The sequence below is a fragment of the Neovison vison genome, chromosome 6 (genome assembly GCF_020171115.1).
Source record: "Neovison vison isolate M4711 chromosome 6, ASM_NN_V1, whole genome shotgun sequence".
In the NCBI taxonomy this organism is placed as follows: Eukaryota; Metazoa; Chordata; class Mammalia; order Carnivora; family Mustelidae; genus Neogale; species Neogale vison.
In genome coordinates, this window is record NC_058096.1 from 203,944,140 (window position 1) to 203,967,057 (window position 22,918).

Consider the following 22,918-nt stretch of genomic DNA (forward strand, 5'->3'; position numbering starts at 1 on the left):
CTTTGCTTTTGTGGTCTTGTGATGTTATAAGCCTATAGCTGTAACACTTATTGAGAGCTAGAGGAGAGGTTGAGGATACTGTTTGGGGTATGCAAGGAGGATGCACTGAGAGGAATGAACTAGACAGAGTGGATTTACTGCAAAGAAACTGAAGTCTTGATTGTCCATTAATATTTCTGCACTTGTGAATAGGGGATGTTTCTGATTTCTAATAGTGTTTTGCTCCTTGGCTACCTTTCCCCTTTCCTCCCCATTAGCTATGCTGCAGGCAGATGATGAAGATGACTTAATGGAAGAGAGGATGAAAAGCCCTTTTGGATCATCCTTTCGAACATTTAATGCAACTGACTACAAACCTATAGGTATGCATGAAGGAGCAGACATTGTTCATTTTGTTCTGTTTTGGTTTTCCTTATTTAAGATCCTCCCTTTTCTGTAATTTTTCACTGAAAGGCTGAGAAGTTATGGAAATATATGTGAACAATCACCTTGAAATTCCTTTAGAGGAAAAGCTGGTTTTAAGGTTATAGCAAGAGTCCAGTCCTGAATCTTGTCACATTCTGTTTTCCAGCAACTATTGATGTGAAACGGAACATCTTTGACCTGTGTACAGACACCAAAGACTGCTATCTTGCTGTCATTGAGGTAAAGGGAGCCGGCAGAAACCCTGCTGTTCTGATCTTTAGGATCATTTTCAAGTTATACAACAGGCATTTTGTCTGATCTAAGTTACGTTCTAAAGTTGATGCATTTCTGAAGGTAGTTATTGATAGCCTACTCATTTGATGGGGAGATATGTCTTATAAGAGAAGTAATAAAATCCCAGTATAAAACAATGTGGACAGTCTGTCCCATTTTCTAATTATCTCGGGTTCACTGTCATCCCTTTCTTAGAGGAGTCTGAATCTTGCCAGAGCAAGATCATTCATTCCAAGGATGGTGATCTCTCTTTTGCCTGTATCCCTTGCTCTGGGATCAGCCTTCTCATCTTGCTTTCTTTCCCTCTCTGTGTCCCAGGCATAACATTTTCAGAGTTAGTTCAATAATTTTGGGTATCAGAAGAGTCAAGGTGCATGGATGCCAGTCCTAACTGAGATGTAGATGTGGGCCTTTTGAAAACTAACTGCTCTTCATGCATTGAGTATTCTCTTTCAGAACCAAGGCAGCATGGATGCTCTGAATATGGACACAGTGTGCAGGCTGTATGAAGTGGGCAGGCAACGTTTGGCAGAGGATGAGGATGAAGAGGAGGATCAGGTCAGTAGTCTTGGAGATATCTTGTTGCTGAACAATGCTTTATAGAACAATATCTTATGCTTTTCTTTTTTTGCTATAAAGATTTTTTAATATCAGCCTTTGTTCCCTGTTGGCATATTGTGCAGGTGTATCATCCATAAAATTACTAAAATAACTAAAACTCAGGAGAAGGCAGATATTTGTTGCTATAAACCTTTAACCCTAGTACCTGATGGTCCTGTGAGTTCCATTTGTGGATTAATTAGCAATCACAGAAATTGTTTTGGAGGTTTCCTTGAACTCACTTTTGGGACCAGTGCCCTGTGTGGTTTCAGGATGAGGAGCCCCCATATTCTCAGGGTCAGTACAAAACAGAAAAGTCAGCCTGCTGAGATGGATCCTAGAAATGGCTTAAGCTTTATAAAGGTCTGGTTTGCATTTTCTCAGTTTTATGGTGTAGTCTCTTTTCATAGTAATGGATTTGTAAGTAAAGATTTTTTGACACTTTTGGAAATTAAACATTTATTAAATGTGGGTAGATAGTATGTCTCACAGAATCTTAGTCTTTTTTTCATAGAGGATTTTAAGTTACGGTCATATTCCAGGTGCTTGCCTATGTGGTGTGTCAGCATCCGTTCTGAGGAGTTTCTTAAACTTCTGACTTTCAGCAGATCTTTCCTGTCAACTGGGGTCACACCACATTCTCTATGCATAAAGCTCCTATAAACATCCATGTATAGGCTTTTCTGTGGACATAAATTTTAACTCCTTTGGGTAAATACTAAGGAGTGCTGTTGTTAGGTTGTATGGGATGAGTTATATTTAATTTCTTAAGAAAATGACAAGCTTTCTGCCAAAGAGGCTATATAACGTTTTGCATTTTTACCATCAGTAAATAAGAATTCTTGTTGTTTCACATCCTTACCAGCATTTGGTGTTGTCAGTGTTTTGGATTTTGGACATTCTAATAGGTATGTAGTAGTATATATCACTACTTAATTAAATTAAAAAATTAATAGACATTCCTTTAGTTGAACAGTCTCTACACATAACCAAAATGTGTCATTTGATTTTTTTGGAGTAGGCAAGAACTAAGGTCTTTCAGTTTTATGAGCCTGCTACAAATGTTTTCTGACAGTGATTTAACTGAACCAGTTGACACCCTTCCTGATGGCTGGTACAAGACCAAAAGGAAGGAGACTTTCTCCACAGTCGTCCTGGGCTCCTCCCCCATTTCAGGAAGCTTTTTTCTAAGTGGAAGGCAATATTGTTATTTTAATTGCATCTCCCCACTGGCGTATCTTGCGGAGCATCTTTCCACATGCTTATTTGCCATTTATAGGTCTTCTTTGGTGAGGTGTCACAGCCATTGGCTTATTTTTAAATTAGGTTGCTTGTGTTTTTGTTGAGCTTTAAGAGTTCTTTGAATACTTTGGCTAATAGTATTTTATATGATAATGTTATTTTCAAATATTTCCTCTTAGTTTGTGGCTTATCTTCTCATTCTCTTGACTGTGTCTTTCACAGAGTAGTTTTTGTCTTCATGAAGTCCAGCTAATCAATTATTTCTTCCATGATTGTACCTTTGAGGTTGCATCTGTAAAGTCTTCAAACTCAGGGTCATCTAGATTTTCTCTTGTTATTTAGGAGTTTTGTACTTTCGCATTTCACACTTAGGTCTGTGATTCTTATTGAGTTAATTTTTCTGAAGGGTGTAAGGTCTGTGTCTAGATTTATTTATTCTTTTTTTTTTTTTCCTTATAAATGTCCAGTTTAGGGGCACCTGGGTGGCTCAGTGGGTTAAAGCCTCTGCCTTTGGCTCAGGTCATGATCCCAGAGTTTTGGGATCAAGCTCCCCATTGGGCTCTCTGCTCAGCGGGGAGCCTGCCTCCCCCTGTCTCTCTGCTTGCCTCTCTGCCTACTTGTGATCTCTTTCTGTCAAATAAATAAATAAAATCTTGAAAAAAAATGTCCAGTTTAAATAGGATTTGTTGAAGACTTTTTTCCCATTGTATTGCCCCTGCTCTTTTGTTGAGGATCATTTGACTATTTGGGGTGGTGGAGGAGGGCAGGAGGAGAGGGAGAGAATCTTAAGCAGGCTCCATGCCCCATGTAGAGCCCAACAGAAGGCTCTGTCCCACAACCCTGAGATGACTTGAGCTGAAATCAAGAGTTGGAGGCTTGGCTGACTGAGCCACCCAGGTACCCTCAAATGACTATTTTTATGTGGATTTATTTCTAGGCTCTCTACTCTTCTGTTGATCTGTCTATATTCTAAAATATAGAATGGTTACTGTCCCTTTATAGTAAGTTTTGAAGTTGTGTAATGCCAGTCCTCCAACTTTGTTCTCCTTCAGTATTGTGTAGACTGTTCTGGGTTGTTCTCTTCTGTTTTATTTATATTTTAAAAAAATATAAACTTTTTTTTTTTTTAAGATTATTTATTTATTTATTTGGTAGAAGAGACACAGTGAGAAAGGGAACACAAGCAGGTGGAACGGGAGAGGGAGAAGCAGGCTTCCCACTGAGCAGAGAGCCCCGATGTGGGGCTCGATCCCAGGACCCTGGATCATGACCTGAGCTGAAGGCAGACATCTAAAGACTGAGCCACCCAGGCGCCCCTCCATATAAACTTTTGAATCAGTTTGTTGATATCTGCAGCATAGCTGCTGGGATTTTGAATGGGAGTGCCTTATATTTATTTATAGATCAGTTTAGGAAGATCTGACATCTTGACAGTATTGAGTCTTCCTGTCCATGAACATGGACTCTCTTCATTTATTTAGTTCTCTGATTTCTTTCATCAGAGTAATATAGTTTTCCTCCTACAGATCTTTTACATATTTTGTTACATTTATGCCTAAGTATTAAATTTTGAGAGGTGGGGCTAATGTAAGTGACACTGTGTTTTTAATTTTAGTTTACACTTTTTCATTGCTCCGGTGCAGGAAGGCTGTTATACAGGAAAGATTGTGAATTACTTTTGTGTACTGCAGCACTGCTGTAATTGTTTAATTCAGTTTACAGTATCAGTTCTTTGGGATTTTCTGCATAGTCATATCATCTGCAAACATTGACAGTTTTATTTCTTATTTCCTAGTCTGTACCCTTTTCCCCCCTCTTCTTACCTATTGTATTAGCTAGGACTTCCAGTATGATGTTGAAAAGTAGTGATCTTGATTCTGACCTTAGCAGGGAAGTTCTCAGTTTCTCACCATTAAGTATGGTGTTAGCTGTGGTTTCTTAACAGTCCTTTATCTGGTTGAAGAAAGCTCTCCTCCATTCCTGTTTTACTCAGAATTTTCAGTTACGGGTGTTGGGTTTTGTTAGTCTTTTTCTGAATCTGTTGATGTGATCTTTTTTCTATAGCCTGTTGAAGTAATGAATTAAATTAATTGATTTTAAAATGTGAACCATCCTTGCGTAGTTATAATACATCCTATTTGGTTGTGGTGTATAGTTCTTTCTATACAGTGTGCAATATGATTTGCTAATATTTCATTGAGGATTTTTACATCTGTGTTCATGAAAGAGGTTGGACTGTAGTTTTCATTTCTTATGCAGTAGTCCCCCCCCCCCTTCCCACCCCCCATTTGTAGTTTCACCTTCTGTGGTTTCACTTTCCATTGTTGCAGTTACCTGCAGTCAACTCCAGTTTGGAAACAGGTGATCCTCTTTCTGATGTATGGTCAGAAGGTCAGTAATAGCCTGCATCACAGTGCCTCATTCACCTCACTGCGTCTTACCATTTAGGCATTTTATCATCTTACATCGTCACAAGAATACAATCAGATTTTGAAAGAGAAACCATATTCACATGTTACTAATTTCTTACTGTGCCTAATTTATAAACTAAACTTTATCATAGGCATGCATGTTTAGCAAAAAAACCCTATATGTAGGATTTGGTACTGTCCTTATTTTCAGGTATCCACTGGGGGTGGGTGTCTTGGAACATATCCCTGTTGGATAAGGAGGGGGGTACTACTATAATGTCTTTGGAGTTGGTATTAGGATAATGCTGGACTCATATGATGAATCAGAAAGTATTTTATCTGCTTCTGTCTTCTAGAAGAGATTTTAGACAATTGATATACTTTTTTTTTTTTAAAGATTTTGTTTATTTATTTGACAGAGAGAGAGATCACAAGTAGGCAGAGAGGCAGACAGAGAGAGAGGGGAGGAAGCAGGCTCCCTGCAGAGCAGAGAGCCCGATGCGGGGCTCGATCCCAGGACCCTGAGACCATGACCTGAGCCGAAGGCAGAGGCTTTAACCCACTGAGCCACCCAGGCGCCCTTGATATACTTTTTTATGTTTAGTAGAATTCATCAGTAAACCCATGTGAGCCTGGTGCTTACTGTTTTGGAAGGTTGTTAATTATTGATTAAATTTCTTTAATAGCTAAACACCTATTCCGATCATCTGTGCATTTTGGAAAATGGTGTCTGTCTTTCAAGGAGTTGGTCTGTTTCATCTAGGTTATCAAATTTGTGGGCATACAGTTAATAGAATTCTTTTTTTGTTTTGTTTTTTAAAGATTTTATTATTTGACAGAGTTCACAAGTAGGCAGAGAGGCAGGAAGAGAGAGAGGAAGGGAAGCAGACTCCCCGCTAAGCAGAGAGCCCAATGTGGGGCTCAATCCCAGGACCCTGGGACCATGACCCGAACTGAAGGCAGAGGCTTTAACCCACTGAGCCGCTGAGGCAACCCTCATAGAATTCTTTTATCATTTTTTTATTTAAAGATTTTTTTTTTTTTAAGATTTTATTTATTTGACAGACAGAGATCACAAGTAGGCAGAGAGGCAGGCAGAGAGAGAGGAGGAAGCAGGCTCCCCGTAGAGCAGAGAGCCCGATGCGGGGCTCGATCCCAGGATGCTCGGATCATGACCTGAGCCGAAGGCAGAGGCTTTAACCCACTGAGCCACCCAGGCACCCCCTTATTTAAAGATTTAATTAATTAGTTTTTTTTGAGAGAGAGGGAGAGTGCTCATGTGCGAGCAGGGAGAAGAAGCACTGGAATGTGGAGCCCAGTGTGGAGCTTGGTTCCATAACCCTGAGATCATGACCTGAGCTGAGCTCAACTGACTGAGCCACCAGGTGCCCCAGAATTCTTTTACGTTTTTATTGTCCATGGGGTGTATACTGATGTGTCCTCTCTTTCATTTCTGATGTTAGTAATTTGTGTCCTCGTTTTTTTCTTAGCCTGGTTAGAGGCTTATCAATTTTATCGTCTTTTTTTTTTTTTTTAAACATTTTATTTATTTATTTGAGAGAGAGCAACAGAGAGCTTGAGCAGGGGAGGGGCAGAGGGAGAGGGAGAAGCAGGATCTGCACTGAGCAGGGAGCCTGACACGGGGCTCCATCCCAGGACCCTGGGATCATGACCTGAGCCCCCCAGTTGCCCCTAATTTTATCATTCTTTTTAAAGAACCAGCTTTGACTGCATTGATTTTTCTATTAATTTCCTGTTTTCAATTTCATTGATATCTACTCTTGATTTCTCTTCTTCTCTTCTGCTTGCTTTGGATTTGATTTGCTCTTCTATTTCTAGTTTTCTAAGGTGGAAGCTTAGCTTAGACAAGCTATTCTTGTCTAATAATACGCATTCAGTACTGTAATTTTCCCTCTATGCACCAGGTACCCTGCACCCCACAGATTTTATAAGTGTGTGTTCATTTTCATTTAGTTCAAAGCATTTTTTGAGATTTCTTTGACTCATGCTATTCAGAAGTATGTTTTTTAATCTCCAGGTATTTGGGGTTTGCTAACTATACTTCTGTTACTAATTTTCAGTTTAATGCCATTGTGGTCTGAGAGCAAATATTATATGATTTCTATTTTTAATTTGTTAAGGTGTGCTTCATGGCCCAGAATGTGTCTATCTTGGTGAATATTTCATGTGAGTTTGAGAAGAATGTATATTGAGTTGTTGGACAAAGTAGTCAATATATGTCCATTATATTCAGTTGATAGATGGTTTGATCACTTCAGCCATGTCCTTACTGATTTTATGCCTGCTGTATCTTTCCATCTCTCTCTCTCTCTCTCTTTTTTTTTAAGATTTTATTTATTTATTTGAGTGAGAGAAAGAGAGCTCAAGCGCTCAAGCTTGGGGGGAGGGGCAGAGGGAGAATGACAAGCAGACACTGTGCTAAGCTTGGAGCCTGATGTGGGGCTCAATCTTAGGACCCCCAAGATCATGACTTGAGCTGAAATCAAGAGTCAGATGCTTAAGCCACTGAGCCACTTAGGCAGTCCCTGTATCTTTTCTTTTCTGATAGAGGGGTATTAAAGTCTCCAGTTACAGTAAATGGATTCATCTGTTCTGTCAGTTTTTGCCTCCTGTTTTTTTTTTTTTTTCCTCCTGTATTTTGATGCTCTGTATTAGGCATGTATATGTTAAGGATTGTTATGTTTCCTTGGAAAATTGACTCCTTTATCATCATATAATGCCCTTCTTTATTCCTGATAACTTTCCTTGGTCTGAAGTGTGCTTTGTCTGAAAATAATGTAGTTATCTTGGCTTTTTAAATTCATGTTAGCATGGTATCTCTTTCTCCATGCATTTATTTTTGAAATGTATGTGTGTTTTTATTTAAAGTGGGTTTCTAGTGCACAACATGTAGTTGGTTGGGTCTTGTTTCTTTTTTCTTTTTTTAAACTATTTATTTATTTGACAGAGATCACAAGTAGGTGGAGAGGCAGGCAGAGAGAGAGGAGGAAGCAGGCTCCTTGCTGAGTAGAGAGCCCGATGTGGGGCTTGATCCCAGGACCCTGAGATCATGACCTGAGCCACCCAAGCGCCCCTGCGTCTTGCTTCTTGATCCACATGGATAATGTCTTTTAATTGATGTGTTTGGAGTATTGACGTTCCCAGTGATTATTGGTATAGTTGGCTTCATTTCTGTACTTGTTACTAATTTCTCTTTGTTGCCCTTGTTTTTTGTTCCTGTTTTTGTCTGCTACTCTTTATAAGTGTTTTGTGGTTTTAATTGAGCATTTTTCTAGGTTTCAGCTCTCTTCTTTGTTAGCATATTAGTTATATATTAGTTAGCATATTAGTTATACTTTTTTTAGTGGTTCTCCTAGAGGTTGCTATATATATACCTTTACATGCAATCCAAGTCCACTTTCAGATGACACTGCCTCTTTTGGTAGTACAAGTACCTTAAGATAGAATAATCCTAATTTTTCTCTCCTTTCCCTTGTTTTATTGCTGTCCTTCATTATATTTATGTATAAGCATACATAAGCCTGTGTGTGTGTGTGTGTGTGTGTATGTATATATAATCTTAAATAATCTTAATAATCTTATTCATAATCTTATATAATCACACATTATTGGTGTTATTTTGGATAAACTGTTATTATCTTGTACAAAGATCCATTAAGAAAAATAGGGGCGCCTAGGTGGGTCAGTTGGTTAAGCATCTGCCGTTGGCTCAGGTCCTGATCTTAGGGTCCTGGGATTGAGCCTGAGTCCGGCTCCCTGCTCAGCAGGAGTCTACTTCTCCCTTTCCCTTTTGCCCCTCCCTTCTGCTCGTGCTTACACCCACACTTGCTCTTTCCTCTCTAAATAAATAAATAAATAAATTCTTAAAAAAGGAGAAAAGTAAAACGTTTATTCGACCTTTACTTTTTCCTTCTCCACTGCTCTTCTTTTATGTAGATTGGAGTTTCTGACCTTGATCATTATCCTTCCCTCTGAAGAATTTCTTTTAACATTTCTTGCAAGATAGGTCCATTGGCAACAAATGCCCTCAATTTTTGTTTGTCTGAAGAAGAGTTGATTTCTCCACTTTTGAAGGATACTTTCATGGGACAAGATTATGAAATTCTAGGTTGGTGGTTTTTGTCTCTCAACATTTTAAGTATTTCACTTCCCTCTCTCCTTGCTTGCATGGTTTCTGAGGAAATGTGTGGTACCTCTGTAGGTAAGGTCTTTTCCCCCTCTGGCTGTATAAGGATTTTTTTTTAATCTTTGATTTTCTGTAGTTTGAAAATGATGTACCTATGTGTAGGTTATTTTGGGGGGCATTTAACTTACTCAGTGTTCTTAGAACTTCCTGGATCTGTGGTGTGGTGTCTGACTTTAATTTTGACAAAATTTTCAGTCATCATTGATTCAAATATTTCTTCTTCTTCTCTTCCTCCTTCTTCCTCTTCTTCTTCTTCTTCTTCTTCTTTTAGAGAGAGGGGGGGAAAGAGAGAGGGAGAGAGAATCTTTTTTTTTTTTAAAGATTTATTTATTTATTTGGCAGAGAGGCAGGCAGAGAGGGGTGGGGGAAGCAGGCTCCCTGCTGAGCAGAGAGCCCGATGTGGGGCTCAATCCCAGGACCCCGAGATCATGACCTGAGCCGAAGACTGAGGCTTAACCCACTGAGCCAACCAGGTGCCCCAGACAGAGAGAATCTTAACCGGGTTCCATGGCCCAGTGTGGAGCTCAACGTGAGGCTTGATCCAACAACCTAGCTAGTATCAGGATTCTGAGGCTTAATTGACTGAGCCACCAAGTTGCCCCCAAATATGTCTTCCGTTCTTTTTTTCTCTTCCTTCTAGAATTCCTGTTATGAGTGTGTTACACCTTTTGTACTCATCCCACAGTTCTTGGATATTTGTTCTGTTTTTCAGTCTTTGTTCTCTCTGCTTTTCAGTTCTGGTGGTGTCTTTTGAGAAATCCTTACACTCTGAGATTCTTTTCTTAGCTACATACAATCTACTAATAAAGCCCATCAAAGCCATTCTTCATTTCTGTCACAGTGTTTTTTTTTTTTTTTTTAAGATTTTATTTATTTATTTGACAGAGATTACAGAGAGGCAGGCAGGGGCAGCGGGTGAGGGGTGGGTGGGAAGCAGGCTCCCTGCTGAGCAGAGAGCCTGATGTGGGGCTCAATCCCAGGACCCTGGGATCATGACCTGAGCTGAAGGCAGAGGTTTTAACCCACTGAGCCACCCAGGCACCCCTGTCACAGTGTTTTTAGTTGATTATATTTCTTTTTTTTTTATTTTTTATTTTATTTTTTAAGATTTATTTATTTATTTATTTGACAGGCAGAGAGAGAGGAGGAAGCAGGCTCCCCACTGAGCGGAGAGCCCGATGTGGGGCTCGATCCCAGGACCCTGGGATCATGACCTGAGCCCAAGGCAGAGGCTTTAACCCACTGAGCCACCCAGGCGCCCCCTAGTTGATTATATTTCTTTTTGGTTCTTTCTTCAGATTTCCATGTCTCTGTTCCTGTTGCCTTTCTCTTCTTGCATGCTGTCCAGTTTTTTCATTAGAGACCTCCCTTAACGTCTTGATCATGGTTGTCTTAAATTCCTGGTCTAATAACTCTTGCCATATCTAGGGCTGGGTCCATTGCTTGCTCTGTCTCTTCAGATTGTGTGTTTTTCCCTTTTAGTAGGTCTTGTAATTTTTTTTCCCCTAAGATTTTATTTTTAAGCAATCTCTACACCCAGTGTGTGTATGATGACTGGGGTTCAAACTCACAACCCAGAGATCAAGAGTCATGTGCTCCTATGACTAAGCCAGGCAGGCGCCTGTAATTTTTTTCTTGATAACTGGATATGATTTGCTGGATAAAAAGAACTGTCAGTTGGCCTTTAGTAATGTGGTGGCAAGGTGTGGGAGAAGGGAAGTGTTTTAGTGAGTCTGTACCTCTGTACTCTGAACTTCACACATGGTTTTGAGTTTTTTCCATCCCCTTTTAGAGGGACAGGGTGGCTAGAGTGGACTGGAGTTGTGTGTTTTCCTTCCTGATGACTGGGTCCCCGAGGAGTTTTTCTCTCTCAAGATTTATCCTCAGAATTGTGTCTAGCAATTTGTGAGTTCATAGTTTAGGTTTCCCAGCCTTGGCACTGGTACCTATGGAGGTTTATCCTTTTGGGTTTATGCTCTGACTAGTTACAGTTTTCTGCATTTTCTTGTTGGTGTCTCCAGTTTTGGGGGCACTGGTATCCCAGTGACCCCACTCTGTCAAATCTAAAAAGAGTTGTTGACTTTTCATTTTGTTCAGTGTTTTAAGGGTGGTGACTTTCAGCTCACATGCCACACTGGAAACCAGAAGCAGTATCATGGGTTTTTGAATGCTATATTTATTCAAAAGGACAGTTAGGCTCTAGAGTTCAGAACCACTTGACCTGGGGTGCCTGGGTGGCTCAGTCAGTTAAGTGTCTGCCTTCGGCTCAGGTTATGATCACAGCGTCCTGGGATTGAGCCCCACATTAGGCTCCCCACTCCATGGGGACTGTGCTTCTCCCTCTCCCTCTGCCTGCTGCTCCACCTGCTTGTATTCTCTCTGTCAAATAAATAAATAAAATCTTAACACCCCTAACCCCCCAAAAAAACCCCCAACAAAACACTTCACCCCGTGTTTCTAGGCGTTCCCTAGTGTGGAAGGAGGTTGTTAATGCTTTCCAGTGCACGGCTTAGAGGGTCCTCAGTGATCTCTTTGGTTCATGGGTGAGAGGAGCTTGTATTGTTTAAAGCTCATGTGAGTTCTGAGATACGGGTAAAAGGGAGAGTTCTGCAGAAGGATACTTGAGAATTTTTTGTTTTAACTAGGCTCCACACCTAGCGTGGAGCCCAGTGTGGGGCTTGAACTCAAAACCCTGAGTTCAAGTCCTGAGCTGAGATCAAGAGTTGGACACAACCAACTGAGCCACCCAGGTGCTCTTTGAGATCTTTGGTTTATTCTTGACATGGATCTTCATATTTTCTTGAGTGCTGTACTGTTTAACTTGTACATGTTGGTAGTGTTTCTTGGTAGCAGAGCTTGTAAATGGTATTAGATCCTCCAAATGTCACGTGGTTGCCCTGGTTTGGTTTCTTAATAGTCTGTTCTTTTATTCTTGTGGCCTTTTGTTACCTTAGTCACTCCACTCCCTTAATGCACACTCTTTTTTCCACTATAGCTGTCATGAAACATGATGTACTTTATCCTTGAACAGATATAGGAGATGATGTTGTTGAACTGTTTGCAGTATATTACAGTGGTACAGACCATCTTGTCCTCTGGCTTCATTCATCGCTACCCTTGTCACTTGTAGATCATTACCACCTATCAGTTGTCTCAGGCTTCTTGGATGTTACATGTTGTACTGTAAATCTGAAACAAGAATTGGGTTTAAGTTAATTATCAGCACCATTATTCCTACCCTCCTATATCCTTACAGTTTATAAGGAGTGGAAATAATAGTCTTGAGACTGTGACCTGTGGTCCAGTCCATGTGGTACCCATTGTCTTTGAGGAGGAGATCAGGAAAAGAGAATCTGGCATTGCCCTAGACATTCTGGGATCTGGAGGGCTGCTGTTCTTGGGGTCAGCCTCATTCTTCTTGCAGACATGAAGTGATGAGAGGTGAATTTTCTCATGACTGACTATGGAAGCAAGAGACAACCATAAAGGAACAACTTAAGAGAAAGGACTTCTTGATTCTTCTCCTGTGCTTCTGTTTACCTTGCCTTTTGGAGAGGTTAAACAGAGTTTAGAAAGGGGCATGGGTACAGTATTTGTTAGGACTTCTATATTTGTGGTGCAGGAAGGAAAAATAGTGACTTTCTTGTCATGGACAGCCGAAGTTGAGAGGGGCGGGCTCAAGAGAGCCCTAACGAGTGGTCCTAAGACCCAGTCCATGGAAGAACCTAAAAGCTTCTAGCTGGGAGGGAACTAGGTGTCTTTGTAGGCAATGTAGGTAAGTTAGCATTGCTTCTGGATTTTAAGGCTTTTTTCATTACATACTGACACCACTGTACTTAGGGATTATCTGGTGCATTTCATATTTAAAGGATCTCCTTAGGGTGCCTGGGTGGCTCAGTGGGTTAAGCCGCTGCCTTCGGCTCAGGTCATGATCTCAGGGTCCTGGAATCGAGTCCCTCATTGGGCTCTCTGCTCAGCAGGGAGCCTGCTTCCTCCTCTCTCTCTCTCTCTGCCTGCCTCTCTGCCTACTTGTGATTTCTCTCTGTCAAATAAATAAATAAATAATCTTTAAAAAAAAAGAGGATCTCCTTAGAGAACTGGTTTTACTCTTAAGCCCTTGGCATTTTGATTTTGATTTAGAGGTGTTTTAGTGGGATATACCATATCTGTCTAAGCACATTTCCTTTGTATTCTGATTTCTGTTGATTCACACATCCTCCTGGAACCTTGCAGTAGTGTTTGCAATATTTACTATCTCCATTAGATTTCTCTCTTCCCTGTGCCAGCTTGATTTTATTTTTAACTTACTTTCCTTTGTGTGCTTAATTTTAAAATTAGAGATTTAATTTTCTTACAAGTCATTTGCCATTCAAAGTTTTGTCCTAGTCTAGATATCTGCTCTCAGGTCTTCTCAGATGTCCCAGGTATGACTTATATGGCTCAGGGATGCCAGCACCTGTGACTGACACCTTTGAATTTGCCTTTTCACCTTAGCAAAATAAAATTAGAAGTATGAATGGTCAGCTGCCACCTGATGAAGTGGTCCAGTATAAAGTGCCTATATAAATATATATTTATTTAGAAAGCTGTATTGAGATATAATTTACATACCCCCAAAATGGTTGTCTTTTACCCTTATGTTTCAGTAAGTTTGGAGATTAATAAGAAGAGATGAGTGGAATCAACATATTGTTGAATGAAAACATACATGATGTATTTGACATCCATAAATATTTGGTTCCTAAGTTTGCTAGTTTTCCAGCCTTCAGGTGTTTGATGAAAGCAGAGATAAGCCAGTCATTATCAAAGCTCATATTATCCATTGGAATTTTGGCATTTGTAGGAAAATTATAAAACCAAAGATTAGTTAATTTGATCATTGTTCATAGATTTTGAAAAGGCAGTACATTTCAGCTAATTATAGTTAACCTTAAATTAAAAAAGCAAAAACAAGGGAATAATGCCCTCTTTTCTCCACTCCATTTTGGAATTTGGGACACACTGTCTGCTCTGCTTCCTATGTGTTCTCCACTGCCTAGAAGTGGATGGTAAGAATCTTTACTGATTACACACCTCCTATAAGCCTGGACATTGATTCCTGAAAGGTCTCTTTCTCCCCTCTAAATTTTTTTTTTTAACTTTTTAAAAAAAAGATTTTATTTATTTATTTGACAGAGGAGAGAGAGAGATCACAAGTAGGCAGAGAGGCAGGCAGAGAGAGAGGAAAAACAGGCTCCCCGCTGAGCAGAGAGCCTGACGCAGGGCTTGATCCCAGGACCCTGAGATCATAAGGCAGAGGCTTAACCCACAGAGCCATTCAGGCACCCCCCCTCCCCTCCCCCCCTAAATTTATTTATTTATTTATTTATTTATTTATTTTAAATTTTTTTTTTTTTTTTTTTTAGATTTTTTTTTTTATTTATTTGACAGAGAGAGATCACAAGCAGGCAGAGAGAGAGAGAGAAGGAAGCAGGCTCCCGGGTGAGCAGAGAGCCCGATGCGGGGCTCGATCCCAGGACCCTGGGATCATGACCTGAGCCGAAGGCAGCGGCTTAACCCACTGAGCCACCCAGGCGCCCCCCCCTAAATTTATTTTTATTTATTATTATTATTTTTTTTAAAATATATTTTTTAAAGATTTTATTTATTTATTTATCGGGGTGGGGGAGAGAGCGAGCACAGGCAGACAGAATGGCAGGCAGAGGCAGAGGGAGAAGCAGGCTCCCTGCCGAGCAAGGAGCTGGATGTGGGACTCGATCCCAGGATGCTGGGATCATGACCCGAGCCGAAGGCAGCTGCTTAACCAACTGAGCCACCCAGGCGTCCCATCCCCCCTAAATTTTTAAAGTATCTCTGAGTTAGATTCTGTCTGTGAGGAGAAAAATACAAGTGTTTATGACTCTGAAATGAGCCTTTTAATGATTGTTAACACCAGGAACAAGTGTCAGAAGGAGAAGCAGGAGTTTACCTTTTATAAAATATGACATGTTGAATGAATTGTCAAGAGAGTATGCTCAGGTTTTATTATTTATTTAAAATATTTATTTACTTGAGAGAGAGAGCACAAAGTGGGGGGGTTGGTGCGCGGCAGGCAGAGGAAGAGGGAGAGGCAGGCCCTCCACCAAGCAGGGAGCCCTGTGTGGGGCTTGAACTCAGGACCTTGGGATCATGACCTGAGCTGAAGGCAGACGCTCAACTGACTGAGCCATCCAGGTGCCCTTAGGCTCAGGTTTTAATTACATTTTTATAAAGCTATCATAGTTTTTAGATTAACAGTTCTTAAAGCATGACCAGAGGTTTGTTTTTCTAAGAGGTTGGTTGTATTTTTGAAGGTAATATAAGCTAGAAACTATTTCTCTTGAAAATGAGACATGTATTCAAGAAGAATTTTGAATGGTCTAGAAACAAATGCCCTAATTAAAAAAAAATCAAATTATTTAAGTCCTAGAGAACAAGACAGTTGGATGTAGCAGAGAAGGTCAGTGGATTACCTGGAATCAGCTTTTTGGTTCTGTCACTGGGAGTCTGTGGCTAGGGTATATTACAGAAAAGGAGAACTTTAGAACCAGAAGGTACTCAGAGGACATCTTCATTAGGGTTGCCTTCACAGTTCCTGGGCAAACTTTCTGAAATTCACCTGGGTGAGCTTCACTTAGAAAGGTTGGTTCTGTCAGCCTGGACCCTGGGTGAGGTTTAGGAATATTTTGGAAAACTTTTTCCCAGGTGCTTCTGATGATTACATCTGAGTAGGAGCCACTGATTGAATTAAATCACCTCTTTAACAAGAAATTGAGTTTCACGGAAGTTGGCATTAGATCAGTAAGTAGTGCTTCGGCTGTATTTCTGGAATATGGGCCATGTTGATGGAGCTCCTGGGGTTTTGGATCTGGAAATGGATAAGACCATAGAGAGCTGGAGAGACTGGGGACGAGGAAGAGAAAGGGAGAATGTGCGTGAGGAGGGAGCATTCAGTGAGGGTAATGGGAGTGGACAGGAGGGAGTCCTGGGGACCTTACATTTGTGGGAAACAGTAGTGAACTGGCTGTGAAGCCACTGGAGTAGGAGAAGTGAAAGATATGTGAGATTTTCACCTGGTAACTGGGAGAAGTATAGAAGTTGCTGGCTTTAATGGTGCTTTGAGTTCAGTTTTAGAATTAAGAGATTTTAAGTTTCTGTGGTACAAATGGGTGGAGCTGTCTGAGAGTTCAAAGATTCAGGAATTAGTGGAAATTATGAAGGCGGAAGTTAAAGTTGTAGGAACCTCTGTGCAAAGGAGATCCGCAAGAGACCAGGTACAGATGAGCCCCTGTGGAGGCCAGGACTGTCACCAGAGAGAAGCCCCCTGGTTGGCCTCCAGGCCTGCCTGTTCCTTTAGGAAGGTTGCAGTCCTTGTAACAGGAGCAGCAAACTTTTGTTGAACACTTTGTGTATGCTAGCTACTTTCCAAAGAGATTATTTACATACATGCATGCATGTTTTCCCCCCTTTAAATGCTAACAACAACCCTATGAGGCGAAGGAAATCATCCCTAAGTCAGTTATTGTATCAGTAGAGTTCAGTGGCGGCATCCTGGCTCTGGAGCAGACACTGTTAATTGCTGTCCTGTGGAGTGCTGTGGGCAAAAGCCGGACTGTCCAGTGTTGGGAGAAGAGAGAGTGAGGGATTGAGTGAGCAAGTGGTGGCAGGTCCCTGGAGGTGGGGAATAGGGTTTGGGTGGAAGCAGTGTGGAGCCTGTGTGGATGGGAAGTGCTTAGGTTTGGGCAGCCTGGCCCTCCTCAGAGAAGAGGAGAAGCCAGTGGGGAGAAGGGTGAAGGTGGGTGTGTGGGAGGTGTGGTGGGTGGCTGAGGTAATAACATCCGGAGAGGACTGTGGCTCAGAGCATGAGTGGAAGGTTGGCTTCCTACTCAGACCAGGGTTAAGTAAGGTTTAGATGTGGAGATGGGACCAGAGGGCAGCTGTGGGAGCTCTGGCCAGTTGACTTCTCTGTATAGGAGGGGAGTGGGTTGGTTAATCTGCAGGGCTTTGGGGCTTTGGACAACCATGAAATTGGCTTAGCAGTGGAATTGGGAAGAGTTTTGGTATTCTTCCTATAGGAGAATTCATTAGAAGTTCAAAACATCCTGGCCGTGCATTCCTCTAATTCTGTTTCCAAGGCCTTAAATTCTTAGAGAATTTTTTAAAACCCCATTATATTCCTAGATCTAAAACCTTATTTAAATGTTGTTTGAGAGGATTCTGGATTTTAGCAAGATTTTTTTTTTCATTAGGTAATCATTTCTAGTTTGTTTTTTTTTTAAACCACTGTTTGATCACTTTTTAAATCTTTAGATATGAAAGGAAGGGGTTCATGTTGCCAATCAGGTACTTAAACCAGCAAAGAATCCTCCTAAAATTACTTCCTAGACTCTCTTCTGAGTTCAGCTACAGAATTAGACCCTACAGTATTTTGTTTTCCCTCCCTCCCTCTTTCTCCTTTTTTCTTTCTTTCAAGTTTTTTTTTTTTTTTTCTTTAAATCTGAGAGAGAAAGCACTACAGGAGGGAGGGACAGAGGGAGAGGGAGAAGCAGAATCCCCACTGAGCAGGGAGCCCAACGGGGAGCTTAATCCCAGGACTCTGAGATCATGACCTGAGCTGAAGGCAGATGCCCAACTGACTGAGCCACCCAGGTGCCCCAGATTGTACAGTATTTTGGACAGATCTTGTGAGTGCGTTTCATGATTTAAAATTTAGAAAGTAAGTTTATGACCATATCCATGTGTAACAAAATACATGTTAAACCAGTATTGATCATTAACCATAGAGTTTAAATGATGGAGTGATATATTTTACTTGAGATTCAGGTAGAGCCTCCCCTTCCTACTCATTTCCCTTACCTTGTCATGGTCACATAAATTCTTATGGTCTTCTAGGATGAATACATATAAACTATTTCTTCTACTACAAAATTAAGTAAAGGTTTTGAATTTGTAGTCTTCTGGAAGAATTTGGAACGTTTTCTGTAGTTCAGAGCTCAGACCCTTATTGACCTATTTTTCTAGGATTGCTTTTGATTTAGGATCTTCTTTGCATTTCTCCTTGATCAGGTAGGCTTTGGTGTTTTTAGAAATGAAAAAGAATGGTTTTCCTAAATCTGTTGGCTAAGAGATGTCTGTTTGGACCACGTAACCTGTTACATACCTACACAACTGTGGACCTTTAAAAGTTATGGGACATTGAAAATTTATGTTAATTGCCCAGGTTCTCATGCCATGTAATTGGCAGAGCTAGGATTCTAACCCAGGTGTGTTTGATCCCAAAGCCTGGGCATTTTCTCCTGTCCCACTCTTTAAATAATGCCATATGTGCAATCAGTGACTATGTATTAATTTTAGGATCAAAACTAAAAGTAAAAAAGTTACGTCATCTTAAATTCGAAATGAATAATTATATTGTCCCATAGAGGCTTAAGAAACACAGGGTTTTGGATACTTTTTTCTTTAATGTACTCGTTTTTAACTGTGGTACTTTATTAATGGATTAGAACTAATTTTGGTCAAGGCCATGAAAATATGCCTGGAAAAAAGAGGCAAAAATTGTAATCTGGTAAGCACTTTGGATTTTTCCCTGAATCTTGACCCTTCTCCCTTTTTCCAATATTTGTATGAGCTGATAAGCTTGTAGCGGTTAAGGAGCTTGTCTGTGTCTCAGTTTGTCATTACTGCCTCCAAGCACTGGTAACGCCTTTCCAGTAAGTGAATACTTAGTAGCCATCTGTATGGAGGAGATAATGTGGCCTAGGCTGTAGAACAGTGGTCTCAGGCGTCATATGTTATTGGCGTCATATGTTATTTCATATTCAAGCATGTGCAAGCTGTGGTCTAGACCCCAGACCCTTCTGTACAAGTCTTAGGTTTACTGAGTAAAGGGGTTAGTCTTTCCCATGTAGCTGCTGGAAATTGTAAAAGTCTTAAGTCAAACAGCATATCAAAAAGTCTCTAAGGGGTGGTTCCAAAATTATCAAAAGTCCATAAAGGCATGGCTACTCTAATAAATATGAGTGTACTTTATATTATAGCTGATGAACACTAGTGGTCAAATAAGGACAAAATTTTAGGTTTTATTTGATTGGCATGCAGCAACACTTTAAAATGTATTTTACGCTATTTTTTTTTTTTTCTGTATACGTTGGGCTTGTTCTTTCTTGACTTTCATTAGGCTGATGTTTTAAATGAATTTTATATTTTATTATTGCAGGAATTAGAATACTTTTGCTACTCGCAAGGTTGGCACTTGGTGTTCAAGCAGAAGGAAAAGTGAATGATGGTCACATTTACTTGGGAACACCTGTTATCCTTATCAAAACAGGGGTCTTTATTTCCTTTCAAGCAGGAAAGAACATAATTTGGATTCTAGTGCAAAGTTGAAATTTGTGGCAGAGGCTAGAATGTACCCTTTCAAAGCCCAGGGTACCCAGAGCCAGTAATATATTTCATTAGGTTTTTTTGGTAGTTTTCCTGATTTTGGAAAGATCTCTTAAGAATGGAGGGAAGAACGGTTTCTCTAGCATACTTTGTGTGTGTTTTCGTGTGTGTGGCTTGTAATAGAAATTGTAGATGCCTGTTATGTTCTGTATTACAGTCAGTTTTGTTGGACATTTAGATCACTGGATACTTATGATAGGGCTGTTAGAGATTTACTCACTTCCTTGGTTATAAGATGAAGGGCAAGACCTTGAAGGGCTTTGGAGCTGACTCAGCAGCTGTGTTCTTCCTCTGTCTTGTTAAAGCATTGCTTTTTTGTTCCAGTGGCCCAACTGATTTCACTTGGCTTGGTTGATGCAGGAGAAGAGAGAAGAGCTCCCTTGGTTTTATTAGTTATTTAGGAATCTAAAATATTGATGGCTGAGACATCTGTGAATGAATTTTTTGTTTTCTTGGATAAGGACTGTGTGACCAATAGTGCCTTTGTGGAGTGACCAGTAATCCTTGTCTGAGATGTGCTTTGAGTATCTTGAGGAACCTGTGTCTGTCTCGATCTTCATTAGATTACCTAGATTATCACTCTTTACTGACAGTTTCTCCCCAGTCCTTTGGGAAGAAGGGAAAGACTTCCCATGTGGCCCACATGGGTTAGGTCTCTGTGTTTTTCCTAATGGACCTCATGCTTTCTTACCAGGAAGAGGAAGAACAGGAGGAAGAAGATGATGATGAAGATGATGACGACACTGATGACCTAGATGAGCTTGACACTGACCAGTTGCTGGAGGCGGAGTTGGAGGAGGATGACAACAACGAGAACGCAGGGGAGGATGGGGACAATGACTTTTCTCCCTCTGATGAGGAGCTAGCAAACCTTCTAGAGGAGGGAGAGGATGGGGAGGATGAAGACTCTGATGCAGACGAGGAAGTGGAACTGATCCTGGGGGACAGTAAGTCTAGTGCCGACCCTGAGGCTGAGCCTTGGCACCCAGGGGAAGGTCCCTTCCCTATACTCTCCCAGCAGGCAAGCCCCACCAGGGTTCTGTGCCCCTATCTGTAGGTTCACCACTCTGGTCCCTTGAGAAAAAGCAGTTTCACATCTCTGATCCTCTGCTCTCTCACCAGACTGTGTTACTAGAAGGCTGTTATCTCATCTTTAAAATAGAGGTTTGCAAACTTTTTCTGTAAAGGTTGAACAGTTAAATATTTTACGCTTTGTGGGCCATATGTGTCTCTTGTAAGCCTTTAAGCCTCAGCTCTGCTGTTACGATGTCAAAGCAGCCAGAGACCAGGTGTAAGTTAGTGATCATGGCTGTGTCTTAGAAGTAAAACTTTACTTACAAGAATGCGTGGTAGGCTTGGTTTGGCCCATGGGCCGCAGTTTGTTGACTCCTGTTTTAGAGGATTAGCCTTAGAATGGAAGGCCAAAGGTAGTTCTTCCTGAGGGGCAGAGCTGGAACGGGCAGCTGCTTACAGGGTGCTGTGCCTGCTCCTTTCTAAAGTTACAAAGTAAAAGCCCTCTCGTGGAGGAGTCTTTTCCTGTGTTTTTGCCTGAGGCCTCTTAAAGGCCAGGTGACAAACGTTTCTCTTTGGCTTGTTTTGTCATCCTTGCTTCCTCTAAATTATGAAGTACAAAGCTCTAATTTTTCTAGTAATTTCCCTTTAGGACAGGTTTCTGAGGTCAGGTTTTCTCCTGACTGTGCTAACGAATCCTGAATAAACCAGCTACTAGTTCTAAGAGTCTTCTAGCTCTGCAGTTATATTCTGCCCACTTCAAGAGGATTTGTCTGGCAGCATCACAGATGTATGTCACTGTTGACAGACGTGTGCTTGCTGTGGTCCTGGTTCTTGTGCTGCCCTAACTGGGGAGTAATCCCTGTGATACCAGCCATTTTCATATAGCTAACCAGGCCGGTGTGCTCGCACCTGTGGCACGTTCCTGCCTAACATGGTAGCCGGTAACTGCATGTGGCCATTATTATTTACATTAAAAATTCATGTCCTTATTTCATGTCCACATTTGACATATTTGGTAGCCGTGTGTGGTTACCATATTGAATAGCATATTTGATATAGAACATTGATATAGGATATTTACAGGATTTCTTTGTGCTGGCCTAGGCCCACCTTATGCCAAGCCTCTTCATTGTAGAGCTTGGTTTTTATAATCACTGGTGTTTGGTGGTAGGAGGAGGAGTGTGCGCACACGTGTGTGTGGTATCAGAGGGTGGGCGACAGTACTTCTTTAAGCCTTTGTGTAAAACATTCTGTTCCATAGTGACCCAAATGCATTTTCTTCGGGATAAATCGTGTTTGTGCTTGTAGTCCTCAAACTGAAGGCAGGATGTCTTGGGGGAGACTTTTCTTAAGTAAGTCCTCTTGCCACAGTCGTGTCCTGAGGAAGCTCTGTGCAGGCTGTGCCTTCTGGCTGTTCATCCGCTGCTTACCAGCCTCCGCACTTGGGGGTTGAGGTGAGTCAGTGGGGGAGGACTTGCCTTGTCCTGGCCGTGGTCAGAGAGCCAGGGCAGAGGGATTAAGGGCAAGGCCGCATAGGACAGTATCAAGAGTAAAGGGGCAGTTTTACTGACCCTTTTTGTCATCTGTGAAGAGGGCCGCGTGGGGTACAAGTTCTGTTTCCTTCCAAGCAGCGAGGGAGGCCGGGAGAGCTGCTGCTGGCTCTGAGAGTAGCACCGGCGTCTTTATCCGTAATTTGAATATCAAGCCACTAAATTTGTATTTGGCCTGTAAAATTACTGCCTCCTTTACCTGTTCAGGAAATTCCTTCTTTTAGGCCCAAGAGGCACTGGAAAAACCATAATTCATTAGCAATGAGGATATGCCTTTATTGTGGTCGGAATATTTATGATGTGAAAATGCCCTAATAGTTGACAACTTGAGGACTTTTCAGCTTGGGCTCTAGAACGGAGGTGGCGAAGCAGAGGGGGCACGAATAGCATGTCCTGCACTGGTGTTTGGGAGCGGCCTCCAGGAGCTTACATCAGAGTAGGCAGAGGGAAATTCTCTGCACCCTTGGTTTGCTGACATTTTGCTTCATTAATCATCTAGGCCATTAGCTCTTAACCTTTCTGAGCTTATGGAGCCTTTTAGGTGTGAGACTGAGACTATAGAAAACCACATCTCTGTGCCACCCGGTAACTGTGCAAGGCCCCGGATCCCAGAGAGACCCAGTGATTGGTTGCAGATGCAGAATCGCAGCCCTAGGAAGAGAGAACACCTTGACCCTGAGGTCTTTTGTGTGTTCTCTGTTCCAGTCAGTTCTACTGTTCCCAAAGCTTGGATG

The 22,918-nt window shown here is 41.3% G+C and overlaps 1 protein-coding gene across 1 annotated transcript in view; it reads left to right on the forward strand.

Moving 5' to 3' along the window:
* Positions 1-22,918, forward strand: part of DCAF1 (DDB1 and CUL4 associated factor 1) — a 78,713-nt gene that overhangs the window by 52,994 nt on the left and 2,801 nt on the right. The window contains exons 20-23 of the mRNA XM_044253486.1: positions 258-362; positions 572-645; positions 1,156-1,257; positions 20,315-20,567. Of these exons, the coding sequence (XP_044109421.1) occupies positions 258-362; positions 572-645; positions 1,156-1,257; positions 20,315-20,567 (534 nt within the window). The remainder of the gene's footprint in view (positions 1-257; positions 363-571; positions 646-1,155; positions 1,258-20,314; positions 20,568-22,918) is intronic.